General features: G+C 60.2%; 1 protein-coding gene across 3 annotated transcripts in view; it reads right to left on the bottom strand.

Moving 5' to 3' along the window:
• Window positions 1–766: 766 nt before the first annotated feature.
• Window positions 767–18,662, bottom strand: part of CCDC88B (coiled-coil domain containing 88B) — a 28,789-nt gene continuing 10,893 nt past the window's right edge. For 2 of the 3 annotated variants that reach the window (XM_030570798.1, XM_030570800.1), the window contains exons 11-27: window positions 18,029–18,175; window positions 14,647–14,785; window positions 14,388–14,566; window positions 13,627–13,767; window positions 11,406–12,194; window positions 10,956–11,080; window positions 10,279–10,420; window positions 10,031–10,174; window positions 9,552–9,713; window positions 6,955–7,232; window positions 5,832–5,975; window positions 5,438–5,624; window positions 2,637–2,782; window positions 2,387–2,482; window positions 1,861–2,012; window positions 1,371–1,649; window positions 767–984 (exon numbers count right to left, since the gene is read on the bottom strand). In XM_030570798.1, coding sequence (XP_030426658.1) covers window positions 932–984; window positions 1,371–1,649; window positions 1,861–2,012; window positions 2,387–2,482; window positions 2,637–2,782; window positions 5,438–5,624; window positions 5,832–5,975; window positions 6,955–7,232; window positions 9,552–9,713; window positions 10,031–10,174; window positions 10,279–10,420; window positions 10,956–11,080; window positions 11,406–12,194; window positions 13,627–13,767; window positions 14,388–14,566; window positions 14,647–14,785; window positions 18,029–18,175 — 3,303 coding nt within the window. In that variant the 3' untranslated portion in view covers window positions 767–931. The remainder of the gene's footprint in view (window positions 985–1,370; window positions 1,650–1,860; window positions 2,013–2,386; window positions 2,483–2,636; window positions 2,783–5,437; window positions 5,625–5,831; window positions 5,976–6,954; window positions 7,233–9,551; window positions 9,714–10,030; window positions 10,175–10,278; window positions 10,421–10,955; window positions 11,081–11,405; window positions 12,195–13,626; window positions 13,768–14,387; window positions 14,567–14,646; window positions 14,786–18,028; window positions 18,176–18,662) is intronic. The other variant, XM_030570799.1, reaches the window with a different exon arrangement.

Raw genomic sequence — 18,662 nt, 5'->3', positions numbered from 1 at the left:
GCAGGGGTGCAGTGGGGAGGCGGGGAAGAGCTGGTGGGTGCTGTGGAGAGGTGGTGCAGAGCAGTGGAGTGCAGTTGGGAGGTGGTGCAGAGCAGGGGGTGCAATGAGGAGGTGGGAGGATGCAGTGGGGAAGTGGGGGAGGCCCTAGTGCCCAGGCAGGCAGTGTGAGCTTTCTTGCAGCAGGACCCAGCTCGGGGCATGTTAGGCATGAACAGGAGGTGCAGAGCTGGCAGGGGGATATAGTGGGGAGGAATTGTAGGTAGTGCAGAGTGGGGGGTGCAGAATGGGTGGTGCAGTGGGGAGGTGGTGCAGAGCAGGGGGTGCAGTGGAGAGGTGGGAAGATGCAGTGGGGAGTTGGTGCAGAGCAGGGGATGCAGTGGGGAGGTGGTGCAGAGTGGGGGATACAAAGGAGAGGTGGGAGGATGCAGTAGGGAGGTGGTGCAGAGCTGAAGGGGGCAGAAAGGGCTCCTGGATTGCGGTTGTGAAAGTGGTGTAACCATGAGGGCGGAAGGAACTGATAATGCAAGAATGATGGGGGGGGCGGGCTGGGAGGAAACCCCCTTCCTTCCCAACGGTGCCGGGGGTGGGGGAGCAGCGGAGGGGGAGAATGGGAGAAGGGCAAGGGGAGGAAATGGAGGGGGGATGGGGGCAGGCACGATGTGGGGCGGTGTGGAAAGCAGCAGAAGGGATGATAAATAATAAATTTTATTTCTAATAAATTATAGAAATACAATACAAATCCTGAGCCCCACCCCAGTGTCGGGCAGGAGTCCCGGGGGGGTGGGTGGGAAGGATCAGGGGCTGGGGGTCAGAGCCAATTCTCTATGCCCCTGGCATGTGGCTGGAGGATCCTGGGAGCAGGGACTGTAGCAGGATCCCTTTCTGGTTCAGTTCCCTGCGTCGCTGCCATCCAGGCGGGGCTGAGCTGGGCTCACTGACTGAGCTGGGGCGCAAGCGGCGCCTTCTCCTTCCCTTGCGGTAGCCCTGGGCAGAGACAGGACCCCCAGTTACACCTGCCCCAAGCCCCCAGTTGATCTCAGCTCTCTGGATCCCCTGTCATACTCCAACTGGAACCCCTCCCACTCCAAAGCGGATCCTCTCACTGACCCTCCCTCTTCCTCCCCCTCTCTTCTGGTTGTTGGGGGAGAATCTCTCTCTCTGGCCCCCCATCTAGGGGTGACGCCCCCAATGTCCCCTCTTATCCAAAGATGATGCTCCCCCAGTCCCCACCCCCCATCTGGGTGGATGCCCCTATAACTTAGGGACAACACCCAATATCTGGAGTAAAGCTCCCCCAGCCCCTGCCCCCACAATCTCTCTCTATATCCCCCCATCCGGGGATGACACTTCCCCAGTCCCTGACACCTCACCTCTCTCCTCGCTGCCAGCACTGGGGAGTCTCTGCCCCTCCTGGGCCTCCCAGAGGGCAGCGGCCTCCTCACGGGAGCCCCCCAGAAAGGCAAGGGGGCGCTGGCGCTGGCGGAAGCGCTGCCGGGGGGTGGCATCCCCAGGCCCGAAGGACTCGCTGACCAGGACGCGGGAGCTCAACTTGCGCCGGTTTAGCCGTAGGTGCACCCGCTGGGCATCAGGCAGGCTCAGCACGCTGGTGGCCTTGCGCAGGGGCACAGGCGAGGCAGGGGCGCTGGAGTCTGTGGGCGAAGCAGGGGTTAGTGGGGCAGGGGATGGTGAGTCCTGCGTCAGAATGCCTTGCACTGCCATCCCGGATGCCTGGGTCCCATCCCCTACCCGAGTCCCCTTGGGGGCTGTGAGCACTGTGGGGCTGTCCAGGATGCCTGGGTCCCATCCCTTCTTGATCTCTCCTCTCCACATTCCACAAGGTGGAGGGTCCCGGACTCTCACCCCCATCAGGTGCACGCCCATCCTGCCCAAGTCCCGGCAGGTTCTCAATGCTATTGGCCCCCTCCGCTAGGGGGCGCTGCTGTTCCCGGGAGGGCTCACGCCGCTGCTTCATCAGCTTCTTCATCTTGTCCGCAATCCAGTTGCTGCTCTTCCTGCGGGGTGGAGGGAGAGGGAGGGTCACATGCTTCCTGGCAGGAGATGGGGGGCCCAGGCCAGCCTCACCACGCATCCTGGGAGATTCCACACCCCCAACACTGACCCATGCAGAGACACTCAGGTCAACTTTCAGGGAGGGTCCCTGGCTCAGGCTGGCCCTGGGGGTCCTAGGCTTTGGGGGGGTGTATCCCTAGTTTGAGGAAAAAGGGGGTCCCCTGGCTCAGGCCAGCTTTGGAGGGTTGGTGACTCAGTCTGTTTCAGAGGATGGGGGGCCCAGGGTGGCAGAGAAGGGTCCCTGGCTGAGGGGGCAGGTGTGGAAGTCCATGGCAGTGGCTGGGGCTGGCCCGGGGGCGGGGGGGGGCACACTCACTTGCTCTTGGGCAGCGCTGGCTCCAATACCCGGTACTGGTCCATTATTTTCTCCACCAGCTTTTGTTTCTCCCGGCGCAGCTCGTTCAGCTTATCCCTGGGGGGTGAGCACAGGGCAGCATCTGAATCTGGGGGTTAGCTCCCTGCCCACTATAGTCCCCAGCCAGACTGCCCCACACCCCCGACACCTCTGAGCCCTCCCTGCGCACCTCCCCCATTGGCCCGAGGGAGGCACTCAGGGGGGCACTCACAGGTGCTGGCGCTGCTCCGAGTGGTACTGCTCCCGGCTCTCTATGCTGCGCTCCAGCAGGCTGCGGTTCTCCTGGCTCAGTTTCTGGATCTCCTGCAGCAGGTGTCGGTTCTCCTCCTCCTGGTTTCCCTTCAGCTGGGCCAGGAGCTGGGAGGCAGCAGAGCTATTGATAGGACAGGCCATGCCCCTCTGGGCTCCCCCTCACAGAGGGAGGGGGGCTGGAGGTGCAGAATGGGGAGAGCACTCTCTGATCAGGGGGTTCAGAGGGGAGGACCAGCTCCCACTGTTTGCTTGGGGCAGGGAGACCTGGGCTGTGGGTGGTGTGATGGAGTGCGAATTGGATGAATAGTGGGCATGCCACAGTTTCCCCTATGTGGTGCCTGGTTAACTAGGTGGAAGGAAAAGATGGTTTACCCCTTGCAGAGACCCAGAGATACAGGCGTCTCTGATGCCTGGGGTCTGGGCCCAATGCCCATGGAGAGTCTCAGAAGACAAAGGCCAGTCCAATTACCCGGACATTTGGCACCTGGCAACTAATGACCACGGATGGCCCCGCCTCCTTAGGGAGCCAGCCAGGTGTGAGGACAAAGGGCTGGAGGACAAAGGGCTGAGGAGGAGGGCCAGGTGACAGTGGTTGCCAGGACCAAGGACAAAGGACAGGAGGGGCCAGGTGGGGTTGTTAAGTGTGGGTGACTGGGTCTAAAGAGGGGGGCTGGGGGCTCTGCACAGACCCAGAAGGACTTTGCTGTAACTTTCTCTTCTCTGTGTTAACGAAGGACTTTCTAGGCTGTGTTCCAGACATCTAATAAACCCTCCTGCTGCGACAGCGCTGGCTGAGTAACTCCAGTTTAAGGAAATTGGGGGAGTGCTGCTCCCTTTGGGTGTGTCAGTCTCCCTCAGGTATCCAGTTCAGGTGGACTCACTGAGGGGAGCTCGCGACATGACCCAAGGGTGCTGAAGGCTCCGAGGTTTGGCCCCAGGAGGTGGTGAAGCCAAGAGGCCTGCCCTAGGGAGAGTGTGACCCTTGGGGGCTGAAACTGAAGAAGTCCTCCCAGAGAGACTGCTCCAGAGCGCTGGAGCTGTGGATCCATGGCAGGTGGCTACCAGCGTGGGGGTCTGAAGGTATTGGGGGTCTGCAAGGGTCTCCAACAGAGAGCGCAGTGGGGGAGAGCTGGGCTGGGAGGAGAAAGGTATCGGGCACTGTGTGTGTTTCCGGTGGGCTCAGACTGGCGGGCAGGACTGGGGGAGGTCAGGGGTTGCACATCTTGCACTGGTCTCCGGGTAAGATACAATGGGGGTTCAGGCTGGAGGAATGGGGCTGGGGGATACCAGAGGTGGAATTGGGGGTAGTGGGTTGCATACCTTGCTCTGCTCCCCAGTAAGGATGCCACGCAGGGGTTCGGGCTGGGGGTGGGTACCACACCTCGCTCTGCTCCCCAGTAGGGATGCCATGGGGAGGGGGTCAGGCTGGAGGTGAGGGTTGCACACCTCGCTCTGCTCCCCAGTAGAGATGCCATGAGGAGGGGGTCAGGCTGGAGGTGGGGGTTGCACACCTCGCTCTGCTCCCCAGTAGAGATGCCATGAGGAGGGGGTCAGGCTGGAGGTGGGGGTTGCACACCTCGCTCTGCTCCCCAGTAGGGATGCCATGGGAGGTTCAGGCTGGGGGGCAGGGGTACCACAGGCAGCAGTAGGGGGTTGCACACCTCGCTCTGGTCTCTGGGGGGACACACAGTGGGGGGTCCAGGCTGGGGTGGGACTAGGGGGTACCAGGGGTTGCACACCTCGCTCTGGTCTCTGGGGGGACACACAGGGGGGGGTCTAGGCTGGGGTGGGACTAGGGGGTACCAGGGGTTGCGCACCTCGCTCTGGTCTCTGGGGGGACACACAGTGGGGGGTCCAGGCTGGGGTGCGACTAGGGGGTACCAGGGGTTGCGCACCTCGCTCTGGTCTCTGGGGGGACACACAGTGGGGGGTTCAGGCTGGGGGGCAGGGGTACCACAGGCAGCACTGGGGGATGCACACCTCGCTCTGGTCTCTGGGGGGACACACAGTGGGGGGGGGTCCAGGCTGGGGTGGGACTAGGAGGTCCCAGGGGTTGCACATCTTGCTCTGGTCTCTGGGGGGACACACAGTGGGGGGTCCAGGCTGGGGTGGGACTAGGGGGTACCAGGGGTTGCGCACCTCGCTCTGGTCTCTGGGGGGACACACAGTGGGGGGTCCAGGCTGGGGTGGGACTAGGGGGTCCCAGGGGTTGCACACCTCACACTGGTCTCTGGGGGGACACACAGTGGGGGGTCCAGGCTGGGGTGCCACTAGGGGGTCCCAGGGGTTGCACACCTCACACTCAAGTATCAGAGGGGTAGCCGTGTTAGTCTGGATCTGTAAAAGCAGCAAAGAATCCTGTGGCACCTTATAGACTAACAGACGTTTTGGAGCATGAGCTTTCGTGGGTGAATACCCACTTCTTCAGAGACTAACAGACGTTTTGGAGCATGAGCTTTCGTGGGTGAATACTCACTTCTTCAGATGCATGCATCTGAAGAAGTGGGTATTCACCCACGAAAGCTCATGCTCCAAAACGTCTGTTAGTCTATAAGGTGCCACAGGATTCTTTGCTGCTTTTTCACCTCACACTGGTCTCTGGGGGGACACACAGTGGGGGGTCCAGGCTGGGGTGGGACTAGGGGGTCCCAGGGGTTTCGCACCTCGCTCTGGTCTCTGGGGGGGACACACAGTGGGGGGTGGGACTAGGGGGACTAGTCCAGGCTGGGGTGGGACTAGGGGGTACCAGGGGTTGCGCACCTCACACTGGTCTCCGATCCGGCCCAGCGCCACCTCCAGCTGGTGGTTCTGCTCCCGCAGGGCAGTGCCCTCAGCCTCCAGCCGGGCCTGCTCCAGCTGCAGCCCCGTCAGCCGGCCCCGCAGGCCCCGCAGCTCCCCTTGCTGCTCCTCCTGTGCCTGCTCGGCTGCAGCCAGTGCCGCCTGCACCCTGTGCGGGACGAGGAGCTCAGTGGGGGACTCCGACGGGAAGCCCACGCACTGACCTCGATCCTGGCCCCCAGAGCCCTCACTCCCACAACCCACAGACTCCCCACTACTCCCACAGCTCAGTCCCTCCCACTGCCCCCATATGCTAGGGACTCCTCCCCCATCCCATCTCACCACCTCCTATATCCCGGAGTCCCCCCCCAGTTACCGGGCATGCTCGTCCTGCAGTCGGGCGTGCTGCTCCCCCAGCTGCCGGTGTTCCCGCTCAGCCCCCTCCAGCCGCTCCCGTTCCCCCCGCAGGGCTGCCTCCCGCTGCTCTAGCCCGGCCTGCTGTGCCACCAGACGGCTGTGCCTGGAGGGGGAGAGAAAGGGGTGAGACCCCACAGGACCTCCCGGAGGTTGCCCCACTGACCCCTGCTCCTCCCCCATGGTTACCTGCCTTGCAGCCCTGCCCAGTGTCCCCTCCCAAGTCACCTGCCCTGCTGTGCCCCACATTCGCTTACTCCCCAGAATGTCCCCCATGACACCCTGCAGCTCCCTGTGCCCCCTCCCCATCTGACGTTTTCCTAGTAGTTAGGTCGATCTAATTTTTAAGTGTAGAGCAGCCCTGAGTCCAAAACTCCTAGGTGGGTTCCCAGCCCCTTTGGCATTAGGTGAGGGACCCGTGCTGAGCTCCCCTGACACCCAGTCGCTGAGATCTGCGTCAGTGCAGTCACCAGCACTTCTCAGCAGCTAATCCGCTCGAGCAATCCTGGGCTTCCTCCTCATGCGGAGAGGTGAGAGCCAGGCCAGGCTGTTCCCAGGCTCTCTGGGTTAAGCTTGGCTTCCCCATCCTACCAGGGACTCTGTAATGCTGGATTCCAGGGGATTAATAAAGTCCCACTTGCTTGGAACAGGTGGTGCTGGGTTACTGCATTCCCCCCTCCACCCCCCGAGTGCCTGGTTCCCTGGCGGGGTAAAGCTCCTCTGAACTCAGTGGCACTGGCTGAAGAGCCACAGAGATGCTGGAGCCGGGAGCCCCAGGCCCAGGTATATAGAGCTGTGGACTCGGCCTGGTGAAATGCTAAGCCCAGGATCTGGCACATAACAGAGCTCCTCCCAGAGGGACTGTAGATAGGCTGGGGGACCAGACCCTCGGTGAGCTGAGACACCTCCCATAGGGTTCAGTGGCCTGCTGCCCCCTTGTGCCCTCTCAGTCGCTCCTCCCCAGGCTTTCCTGGCCTTGCAGCTCCCCTTGCCCCTGGGGTTACCTGGCGTGTCACAGCCAAGTGCCCCCAAACCCTGCCCTGGGGGGTTCCTTGGCCTGGTGCCCCCCAGCCCCCTCCAGTTACCTGTCCTGCAGGGCTCGGTGCTCCTGCTCCAGTGCCCGCAGTGCCCCTTTGAGGCTGGCCTGCTTGCCCAGCAGCCCCTCCAGCTCAGCGCCCTGGCGCTCGTGCAGCAGTGCCAGCTTGTCATGGTTGCGCACCAGCCCTTCGTGGCGCCCGCGCCACTCGTCCCGCTCCTGCCGGGCCACCCGTACCTCAGCCTCCAGCCCTGCCAGTCGCTCCCGCAACTCCGACGCCCGGGCCTCCAGTGCTGCCTTCTGGGACAGCAACGCTGCCTGCTCCACCTGCCAGGGGAGGGGGCAATGAGAGACATGGGGCGGGGAATGGACAAGGGAAATCATGCAGGGGAGCAAGAACCACAGGGGAGTGAGAGTCAATGTCTCACCTGGAAGGTCCCGCACTGGATCTGGGGTTGGGGCAGTAAGGTTTGGGGGAGCAAGGGGCATCCAGGGGACACAGTGTCTGAACTGGGGGCTCCACACTGGGCCTGCTTGTGGGGCAGTGGCGTTTGAGGGGTTAGTATCTCACCTGGAGGGTGCTGCACTGGATCTGGGGGTAAGGGGAGTGGGGGGACAGGAGAATTCAGAGGGCCAGTGTCTCCCCAGGGACCTGGCTAAAGGAGAGAAGGTGATGAGCTGTGCAGAAGGCTGAGCTCTAGACTGGAGGGAAGTTGCCAGGGGATCGAGGATCAGTCTTGGGCCTGATCCCATTTGATATTTTCATTAATGACTTTCGCCCAAAAGGAGGGTGTGAACGAAGTGTGCTGAGGACACAGAGCTGGGAGTGGAATATCACACAGAAATAACTGGATAAATCTTGGGGGCCACAGTGATAGACCTGGGATGAAATTGTATGAAGTGCAAGGTCATGCCACTGGGGGCTCATCTCCTGAAAGCAACAGACGGCAAGAGAATCCCCAGGGCTTGGGTTGATCACAGGATGCCATAAGCCACCTTTGGGAGGTGGCCACAAAAAGGGCCAATGCGATCCTAGGCTGGATCCGGCGAGGGATTTCCAGTGGCCATAGGGAAGCATTAATGCCCCTGGCCGAGGCGCTGGGAAGAGCTCAGCGGGAACACTAGGTGCAGTTCTGGTCACAGGAACAAGGCTCCAAACTGGCCCGGTGCAGAGAAGGGCTCCCAGGCTGATCAGGGGAGAGGAGAACTGATCTTAGGAAAGGAGACTGGGCGAGCTGGCCTGTTTAGCCTGGCTGGGCGAAGGCTGAGAGGGGATATGCTCTCTGAAAATACACCAGGGAGTTTAGCCCCAGGCAGGGAGAAGAGCTACTGAAGCTAAAGGAGAACGTTGGTACAGGAACAAATGGGGACAAACTGGCCAGGAATCAAAGGAGGCCTGGTCTACACAGAAAAGTCCTATCAACATCAGTCAGACGTGACACACACACACCCAGGGCAGACAGCGCTTGGGACAGAAGTGGGCTTCCATCGACACAACTCCCGTTGTTTGGGGAGGTGGTGTTCCTATTCTGACTGAAAGCCCCTTCTGTCAATGCAGGCTGAGTCTAGCCTAGGGGGCTGTGCTAGCAGAGCTATGCCAGGATAGCCTGTGGTACAGCCATACCCAGAGACTGGCAATGAGAAGGTTTCTACCCATCAGAGGAGGGAGGTTCTAGAACAGCCTCCCCATAGGAATTGTGGGGGCTAAACACCCAGCTAGTCTTAAGATAGAGCCTGATACATTTGTGACTGGGATTATATGATGGCGGAGGGGGGCAGGGCTCGGCAGCCCTGGGGGTCTCTCCTGGTTTACGTCTTATGTTCCTAATTATGCTTCAGGGCTTTAGCCGGCCACCTGCAGTGTCAGGAATGTTTGTTTTTTTTCCCCATCAAAACTAATTTGGGGTTTGGGTGTTGTTGTTTTTTTTCCATTATCCTCTGAAATATCAGAGATTGGCCACAGCTGGAGACAGGACACCAGGCAGGGTGAGCCAGGCTCTGAGCTGGTCCAGAGAAGCTTTTCTCTAGCTGCCTGGCTGGTGGGTCTTGCCCAGATGCTCAGGATCCAGCTGATCACCAGGCTGGGGGATGGGAAGGAATTTCCCCCAGGTCAGATTGGCAGGGACCTTGGGGGTTTTCACCTTTCTTGGCAGCATGGGGCAGGAGTTGCCTGGTGGGATCCACTGGACATGGCTCATCGCAGCAATTCCCTGCTAGAGCAGGGGCTCAGGTATTGGGGACCCCTCGGCCTCTCTTGTTCTCTGCCTGGGACTCACAACAGGCAGGGCTCCAGAGGGCTCTGGTTGGGTTTATTTGGGGTGACTTGTCAGACTAGATGATTTGGGGGTTCCTTTTGGCCTTAAACTCTGTCCCACTTGGAGGGCCCCACACTGGTCAGTGTGAGGGACAACGGGGGTTGGGAGGTTCAGACGGGCTGTCTCACCTGGAGGGCCCCACACTGGGCTGTGTGAGGACAATGGGGGTTGGCAGGTTCAGACAGGCTGTCTCACCTGGAGGGCCCCACACTGGGCTGTGTGAGGGACAATGGGGGTTGGGAGGTTCAGACAGGCTCTCTCACCTGGAGGGCCCCACACTGGGCTGTGTGAGGGACAATGGGGGTTGGGAGGTTCAGACAGGCTCTCTCACCTGGAGGGCCCCACACTGGGCCTGTAGTCGCCCACTCTCCTCCCGCAGGCCTCCGCTCTGCCCCTGCAGGCTCAGCAGCTCCCCCTGCAAGGCACCCAGCTGTGACTCCAGCTGCCCCAGCCGCCCCATCAGCGCCTCTTTCTCTGCCAGCAGTGCCGCATTCTGTGGGGGAAGCATCAGCAAGTGATGGGGGGGTCCCCAGCTCCCCCGAGGGGCCTCCAGCCCCACAAAACCTGCCCCTGCTGAGAGGAGGGGATGGGAATCCCTAACCGCACAAAGTCCACTGAGGGGCACAGTGCCTTCCCTCCATCCCCAACCCCTGTCCCAGACTCCCTGAGGGGCCTCCCATCACAGCCCCCCTCCCTGCCTCACCCCAAAGGCAGGGGGAACCCAGCCTCTAGAGGGCACCAGATTCCAGCCCCTATCCTGCCCCACCCTAAAGGAAAGCCCCCCCAAAACACCCTGCATCTTGGACTTACGCTGCGCTCCACCTCGATGAGATGCTTGCTCAGAGTGTCGCTCTCTGGCTCAGCCCGAAGCCCTGGCACTGGCTCGGGGTTCCCCTGGCCCTGCTCCATGGCCCCTGGTGCTTCGGGTAGGGGGGCCCCAGTGCTGCTCTTCACCTGGACATAGAGAACAAGGGAGAGGGTGAAAGTGAGCAGACGGGAGCTCACTACTACTGCAACCCCGGCCTCTCCCAGCAGAGGCGCTGGGGGTGGTGTCTCACCTGGCGCAACTCTTTTCCCAGGTGCTGATTGAGGATGAGCAGTTCCTCCACCCGGCTGCGGAGGGTGCCAATCTTCTCCTCCTTCAGAGTCAGCATCTCTCTGAAGGATGACTCCAGCCGCTGTTCCAGGCTTTGGTATTGGCTAGGGAGGGGGGCACGTTACACCCAGGAGCCCCTGGAAACTGCCCTAGCCCCTTCCTGAGATCCCTGCCCCCCAGCCTTTCCTATAACCAGCCACTCCCTCCCTGAGATCCCTACCCCCTCACCTCTCCCATGATCGCTCCTCTCCGAGATCCCTGCCCCCTAGCCTCCCCCGTGACCAGCCACCCCTCTCTGCGATCCTTGTCTCCCAGCCCTGATGAGCAGCTGCCCCCTCTCTAAGATCCCTGCCCCCCAGCCCCTATGACCAGCCACCCCTTTCCCTGAGATCCCTGCCCCCCAAGCCCCATGACCAGACACCTTTCCTAAAGATCCCTTCCACCAGTCCCTCCTGTCCAGATCCTCTGCCTCCTATACAGTTCCCCAGCCGCTCAGATCCTTGTCCCCCAAAGCCCTCCAGTCTATCCCCCAAGACACCTAATCCGCCTCTCCTCTCCATCCCCCCAAGATCCCTGCCCACCCTCCCCCCCCCGCCCAGTATACCCCAAGTGTGGGTATGGCCTCCTGCAGATGCCTACCTCTGCTGGGTGCCCTGCTGCTCCTCCAGGAGGCGCTGCTCCTCCTCCCGTCGCTCCAGCTGCTCCCGCAGCCGCAGCAGGTCAGCCTCCCGCTCCTGTCCCTTCACCTTCTCGCTCAGCAGCTCCTGCAGGAACAAGCAAGACTCTGAGCACTGAGGGGTCCCTCTTCCTGCCTCCATTACCCCAACCAGGACCCTGATCACTGCGGGGGACTCCCATCGCCATTCTCTGTCCCGCACTGTAACCTGCAAGGTGCTCCCCAGTGCCCCCTGCTGAGGGAGGCCAGGGTGGAGTAGCTGGGAATCTCCCCCCACAAGTCTGCGTTCCCACCCTGCTCTCCACAGCACCCCCGGCCAGGTGAGTCCAGACTGGAGTAGCCAGGAGCTTCCCCCCATCCCACTCCAGCTCCTTACAACCCTGACGCTCCCTGCCCCTGGTGCCCCCCATCACCTCCCGCAGAGCAGCTGAGGCCTTGCGCTCAGCTGCCAGCTGCTCCCGCAGCCCCTTGCTCTCCTGCTCCAGCTCCTGCAGCCGCTGCGCTGTCTCTCTCAGCCCGCCCAATTCCAGCGCCTGCAGCCGGCTCTGGGCCTCCAGCTGGGCGGCCCGGCGGCCCTGTTCTGCCAGTGCTTCCTCTTGGGCCTGGGTCTGGGCCCGCAGACGCCGGATCTCCTTGTCCAGCACCCGGCGCTCTCTCTCAGCCTGGCTCAGCACCGCCTCCAGCGCCCCTCGCTCGCCCTCCAACTGGGTCAGGGCCGCTTTGTGTTGCTCCAGCCCTCGCTGCAGAGTGCCCAGCTCACGCTCGGATGCCCGTAACTCCTCCGTGGCCTCCCGCGCCTGTTCAGCCTGGCGCCCAGCCCGCTGCCGCTCTGCCTCCAGACTGCCCCGGGCCTCCGCCAGCTCCCGCTCAGCTTGACTCAACTCCGCCTGTAGCGCCTCTCGCTCCTTCTCCAGCACCTGGACCTCGGCCTCCAGCTGCCCCAGCAGCAGGGCCTCCAGGCGCTGCTGCTCCAGCTCCTGCCGCAGTCTCAGCAGTTCCTGCTCCAGGCGCCCCCGGGCCTCCTGGGAGGCAGTCAGCCCCTCCAGAGCCTTGGCATGAGTGGCTTCTAGCCGGAGCAATGCCTCCTGCAGGCTGGACGCCCGCTCCTCTACCTGGCATAGCCGGCGTCCACTCTCTGCCAGTGCCTCCTGCTGCTCCTGGGCCCAGGCACCTGGGTCCCCCTGGCTCTGCAGAGACCCCTGCTGGGGGGAAGGGGAACAGAGCTGGTTAGGGACTCGCTGGCATGGCAGGGGCACCCTGGATTCCCAACTCTGTAGCCACATGCCTGAGCCCCACTTGGTTCCCTTTGGCCAGTGCCTAGGAAGGCAGGAATCAAACCCCCACATACATGCTGCCCCCAGATATGACGCAGCATTGACTCTGATCTGGACAGACACACATTTGGCATTGGCACCAGGGACAATTCAGCAGGCCTATGGGGATTCACTGCCCCACATGCCGCCCTGTGCCCTATCCTGCCCCCAACAATAGCATAGTAACTGGATGTACTGAGGGATACCTTCTATTGCCCCCACCAGCCCAGGGCGCCTCCTGCCCCTTGTGGTGGGAACTCAGAGGAGGGCCCTGCCCCAGGCTGATCCCCAGGGGTCCAGGCTGCCTTTGAGCCTCCTGCCTACCCATGTGTCCTCCTGGCCTAAGCCATATGAGCCTCCCCCAGCCCCACCCAAAGAAGAGCAGTTTTGGTAATAGGGTTATGATCCCTGTGCAGGCCTCTGCGCCCACAGGCTTGTTGCTGCTATTCCTGAGGGGAATGAGGCATGGCTGGTGCCCTCTGCTTCCAGACCAGACAACTGCCCACACCTGCCTGCCACCCTGGTCATTACTTGGGTGCTAGCCCATGCTGCTGCTGCTTCGCTGCTCTGGGGTCAAGCCAGCGAGATTGGAGCTAGCTCTGCTATGTCTGCACGAGCGACAATCACACCCCATTACTGCAGGGTAGCCATTCCCTGAAGGGGCAGAGAGCAAAGCTCAGTCTCAGGACAGCAGGACATGCTGGGGTCCTGGCTCCCGCCAACACGGGCTCTGGCAGAAGCCTGGGCTCCCAGGCCGGCCTGAGGACCCTGCGACACTGGATCCCAGGTGACTAATCAATGCTCCCTCGGCCTGGAGAAGGGAGAATCTCCACGGCAGTCTGGTCGCAGCTGCACTGGTGGGGGAGCTCGTGAGGGGAGCAGGGGGCTGGCACCCAAAGGTCCAAACCAGGAGTTGCTGAGGCTGCATGGTTGCCCTGGGTCTGGGGCACTAAAGGGGTCACTGGCACTGCTGGGAGACTGTGTAAAGGCTGGGGTGTAACAGCCCTATTAATCTGTGACAACCTGCAGCCAGTCCCCTGTCCCCATACTCTGCCATGGCATTGGTCTCCTCCAATGGGAGACAGGCTGGCAGCAGGGAGGGTAGGGTGATGGGATTCCCACCGTGCTCACCCACTCCTCCAGCCACTCAGGGCTCCAGGCAATGGGACTGACCCCTTCATGCTGCCTGAGCCATGTGGGGGCACCATGCTAGGGGCACTCCTGGGCCTGCTGCCTTCCCCCTGCAGCGCCCTTCTACTGCCCCAAATGACAACTCCTTGCACACCTTGCCCTGCCCTCTCCCCCGGGCACCATGCCCCACCTCGCAGTGCCGCTGCTCCTGCAAGCTGCGCAGCTCCCACTCCAGCTGCTCTTTCTCCACCAGCAGGGCGGCGCTCAGCTCCTCCCGCTCCTGGGAGCTCCGGGCCCGCTGGGCTTCCAGCTCTGCCCCCAGCCGCTGCACCTGTGCCAGGCAACTGGGGGTTGAGGGGGGACTGGGCTGGCATGGAGACCACCCTCCCCCCACCCCACAGACACCTCCCGTGGAGACACCCTCTCCCCTGTACCGCAACACACAGAACCCCCAAAGGCACCCCTCCCTCCTTCCACTGACCCCTCCACAGACACCTCATCTCCCATCACTCCCTCACAGAAACAACCTATCCCTGTCCCCTCAACACAGCCTCCTCCACAGATCCCCCTTCCCCCACTCTCTCCAACACACAGCCCCCAGAGATCCCCCCCTTCCACTAAAACCTGGCAGACTCCCCTTCTCTATCCTTCCCCAATGCACAGGACCCCCCCAAGGCTTCCCCAAGAGAGATCCCACCCTTCAAACCCTCACATACAGCCTTCCCCCCACCCCAACCCCTCCTATCCCCAAAAACAACATGGAGACACTCCTCTGACACATGCTCAACTCCTCCCCAGATAGCCCCTCGTTAAGGAATGGGACACAGGGCCTTTCTCCTCTGGGGGCTGCCAGCTCCAATCCAGCCCCAGGGCCAGGCCAGGGGACTGGCTGGCTGAGGGGTGGGGCACACAAGGCCTTGAATTTTCTTCTAGGAGCCCCATCTCCCTCACCTCTTTGCTGAGGGCCTTATTCTTCTGCTCAAGGCCTGGACTCCTGGGTTCTCCCGGGGCCTCTAGTGCCTCCTGCAGCCTCCGGCGCAGCTCCTGGTTCTCCCGCTCCAGTGCTAGCAGGCGGCTGGATGTCACCTCGGTCACCTCATAGCTCAAGGACTTGGGAATCTCAGCAGGGTCTGGGAGAAGACAGTGTCACATCAATGAGCTGTGGGGGGAGCTGGGGGGCCTGGGAGAAAGGGGAGGAGGAGACACTCACCATTGGGAGCCTCATTGGGCTCCTGCTCCTCTTCCCAGGACAGGTGCTGGGACTCCCCTAGATTCTGCCTCAGCATCCCCTCCAGCAACACCTTCTCCTGCTGCAGCTCCTCCAACTGCTGACGCTCCCGCTCCCGCTCCTGGGGGCAGAGTTTTCTGTAATAGCCTTATGAACAGTGTGCATCTCCCCCTCAGCCTTGGTACAGATGCCCACTGGTTGCAGAGGGGCTACAATGCTTCTCCTGGCATGGAGCACGAGGGTCTGGGTCTGGGCTGGGCTGCACCAGCAGACCCCCCGAGACAACAAACTCCAGGCTGCAGAGGCAGCTGAGGGAGTGTGGCAGAGCTGCGTCAGACAGCAAAGACGAGAGGTGTCAGGAAGCAGGGGGAGGAAGAGCGGGGTTCACAGCCACATGCTGGCGCCCCTGGCACCAGGACCAGCTTTAGGAAGTGTGGGGCCCAATTCAAACAGTTTTGACGGGGCCCTGGCAGGGATGACTTAAAAAAAAAAACATGTAAAAAAACACGTGGGGCTTGTATTCACCGGGTGGTGCTCTGAGTCTTCGGCGGCACTTCGGCAGCGGGTCCTTCACTCACTCCAGGTCTTCAGTGGCAATGAAGGACCTGCCGCCGAAGTGCCGCTGAAGACCCGAAGCGCCGCCAGGTGAGTAAAAATTAAAAAGGTGCCTCTAGCCAGGGAAGGGATTCTCACTGGGCGCGGGGCCCCCTTAGGTGCGGGGCCCGATTTGGGGGAATTAGTGGAATAGGCCTAAAGCCGGCCCTGCCTGGCACTGGCAAAGGGGACAGGGAGAGGAGCTCAGGGGAAGCAGGGGTCGGGGCACAGCAAAGCCGGAACTCTGTCCGGACCCAGCCTCTCTCACGCTAACTCCAAGACTTCTGACCAGGTCATGAATGAAGGTGCCCTTGTTTTGAACCAGTTGCCTGGTGTTGCTGCCATTGCTGACTGAGGCCTTGTCTACACTTGACATGTATCAGTGGCACAGCTGCAGTGCTTCAGAGAGGACACTGCCAACCAAGCGGAGGGACTCTCCCATCACCGCAGTTAATTCACCTCCCCGAGAGGTGGTAGCTAGGTCAGCAAAAGAATTCTCCGAGCGACCTAGCACTGTCTACACTGGGGGTTAGCTCAGCTTCCCTGAGCCACGCCTCTGGGTCGAGTTAGCTTTTCAGTGGCAACCAAGCCTAAGGAGCATTGCGTCCTGACGGGGGAAAAGTCTCAGCTGAACTCGCTGCAGGGAGCCACAGAGGGACACTGGAGTAGCTGGAGCCCAAAGGTCCAGTTTCAGAGTCATGGAGGCCACAGGCCTGCCCCTACAGAACAGTACAGATCCCTGGACAAAAGGGGAGTGCCCTCAGGAAACAGATTAAAGACTGGGACTTAGACCAGACCCTGTGAATCCATGACACAGAGACTGTTAGCATAGAGGGCTCCCTACACTTCTGAGAGATTCCTACAAAGGGCACCATAGGGAGGGTCAGGAGCACTAGCTGTGGGGAGAGCTACCCCAGCCCTGGCCTCTCCCAGCAAGGGGCGCTGTAAGGAACAGGGCAGGAGCACTGCCTGTGCAGGGAGGTCCCTGCTACTTCAGCCCAGCCTTTCCCAGCAAGGGGCGCTGTGAGGTTGTGACAGACTGAGGAAAAGGTCTGTAGCATTTATTCTGAGGGCTCTGTATGACTGGGTTTCCCTTGTGCCTTGCTGCCTGCCTGAGTGCACAGAGCTAGAACAGAACAGGGCAGGGAAAACAGAGATGCAGAGACAAGCCTCTCAGGTACTAGCTTCAAAGGAGTGATGAGAACAATGGCAATGGGGAGCAGTTCCCCCAGCTGGCCCCAGCCGGCCCCGGGGGGGGGTGTTTCTCTTCTCAAGGCTAAGCCTGGGGTCAAAGGAGCCCTGACCTCCCCGCACACACATCTGTAGAACATGGAGAGGTTTGGGTGAGCTGGGAGAGGCTGGCCAGGCTGCTGGGGACACAGCTGACAGCCTGACTGAGACACAAAGACCAGTGGCTGACCGGTGGCTGTCCCCAGGGGCTGCTCTGAGAGGGGTGAATCATGGGATCCCAGCAGGCACCTGTGGAGGTTGTGATGGTTTTATTAAAATATGCTAATGAGTGAATATAATGTAACTGGAATATGCTTCAGGCAAAAGGTCTCTTGTAAGGGTATCATTACAAATCTTATAATCTATTGAGTGTGATCATTCTATTTGTATAAATGTATCACTCTTGTATCTGAAACTAGAAATATGAAATATAACTCGGAGGGCCTATTGCAGTTATGCAAAGTGTGGGCCATTAACGGTGGTTTGGAATCTCGATGTCTCTCATTAACCAGGACAATTGTCTGCAGATGGCTCTGTTTTACTTGTAAGTCTTCCTGTATACGTGTGTGCTGGCAAGCGGGCAATGAAGTCTTGCAGTGACATGTGACTATGTCACCTGAACTGGAATCCATCTTTAACCTGGCGTCTTTCCATTGAGAAGGAGGGGGTGGGAACCCAGAGAGGGACAAAGGATTCCCGCCTTATGCAAAAGATACATAAAGGGGTAAAACAGAACAAAGCAGGAGGAGCCATCATGAAGAATCTCCTAGCTGCCACCTAAGCTGAAACAAGAGATGTACCAGGGGAAAGAATTGTGCCCAGACTTGGAAGGGTCCAGTCTGAGAAAAAAAACGTACCGAAGCATCTTTGAGGGTGAGAATATCTGTATTCAGTTTGATTAGACATAGATTTGCACGTTTTATTTTATTTTTCTTGGTGACTTACTTTGTTCTGTCTGTTACTACTTGGAACCACTTAAATCCTACTTTCTGTATTTAATAAAATCACTTTTTACTAATTAATTAACTCAGAGTATGTATTAATACCTGGGGGAGCAAACAGCCGTGCATCTCTCTCTATCAGTGTTATAGAGGGCGAACAATTTATGAGTTTACCCTGCATAAGCTTTATATAAGGTAAAACGGATTTATTTGGGTTTAGACCCCACTGGGAGTTGGGTATCTAAGTGTTAACAACAGGAACCCTTCTGTTAGCTGCTTTCAGGTAAACCTGCAGCTTTGGGCAAGTAATTCAGACCCTGGGTCTGCGCTGAATCAGATGGGAGCATCTGGCTCAGCAAGACAGGGTGCTGGGGCCCTGAACTGGCAGGGAAGGCAGGGGTAAAAGTAGTCTGGGCACATAAGGTGGCAGCTCCCAAGGGGGGGTTCTGCGATCTAACCCGTCACAGGGATCACTTGGGGAAAGCCCAGCGAGGGGCAGTGAGCATTTAGCCTGGTACCAGGATAGGCTGTGCGCGCAGGTGCCTGGAGGGGGCACCATGAAGAGGGGGCAGGGGGCCTTTTGAGGTTGGGGGTCTCACCTCTTCAACTTGCTCTAATTGGCTCCGCAGCAGCAGATTCTCCTTCTCGAGCTGGGGCAGGTGCTGGGCTCGGGCGCGGGCGGATTCCAGCTGCCCCTCCAGCTGGGTCTTGCTGTCCAGCAGGGCCTGGGAGAAGGCCTGCTCCTCCTGTCAGGGAGAGAGCCCAGTCAGAGTCCCCCAAGACCCACTGACCGCCACACAGTGCCCCTCTGTCCCTCAGCTCCTCCAAGGGCTTGGCTACACTCGAAACTTCAAAGCGCTGCCGCGGGAGCGCTTTGAAGTGTGAGTGTGGTCGCAGCACCAGTGCTGGGGGAGAGCTCTCCCAGCGCTGCGCGTACTCCACCTCCTCATGGGGATTAGCTTGCAGCGCTGGGAGCCGCGCTCCCAGCGCTGCAGCACTGTTTACACTGGCGCTTTGCAGCGCTGTATCTTGCAGCACTCAGGGGTGTGTTTTTTTCACACCCCTGAGTGAGAAAGTTGCAGTGCTGTAAAGCGCCAGTATAGCCAAGGCCCAAGTCTAGCAATAGAAAACCATCGACACCAACTGCAAACAATGGAAACCACTTGGAGGCCATTACAACAGACAGGGGCTGGTCCTATTTAGTTCACATTTTATTTTATTTACATATTTTTA

Source organism: Gopherus evgoodei, chromosome 7, assembly GCF_007399415.2.
Source record: "Gopherus evgoodei ecotype Sinaloan lineage chromosome 7, rGopEvg1_v1.p, whole genome shotgun sequence".
NCBI lineage: Eukaryota > Metazoa > Chordata > Testudines > Testudinidae > Gopherus > Gopherus evgoodei.
This window is presented reverse-complemented; position numbering and strand designations above follow the sequence as displayed.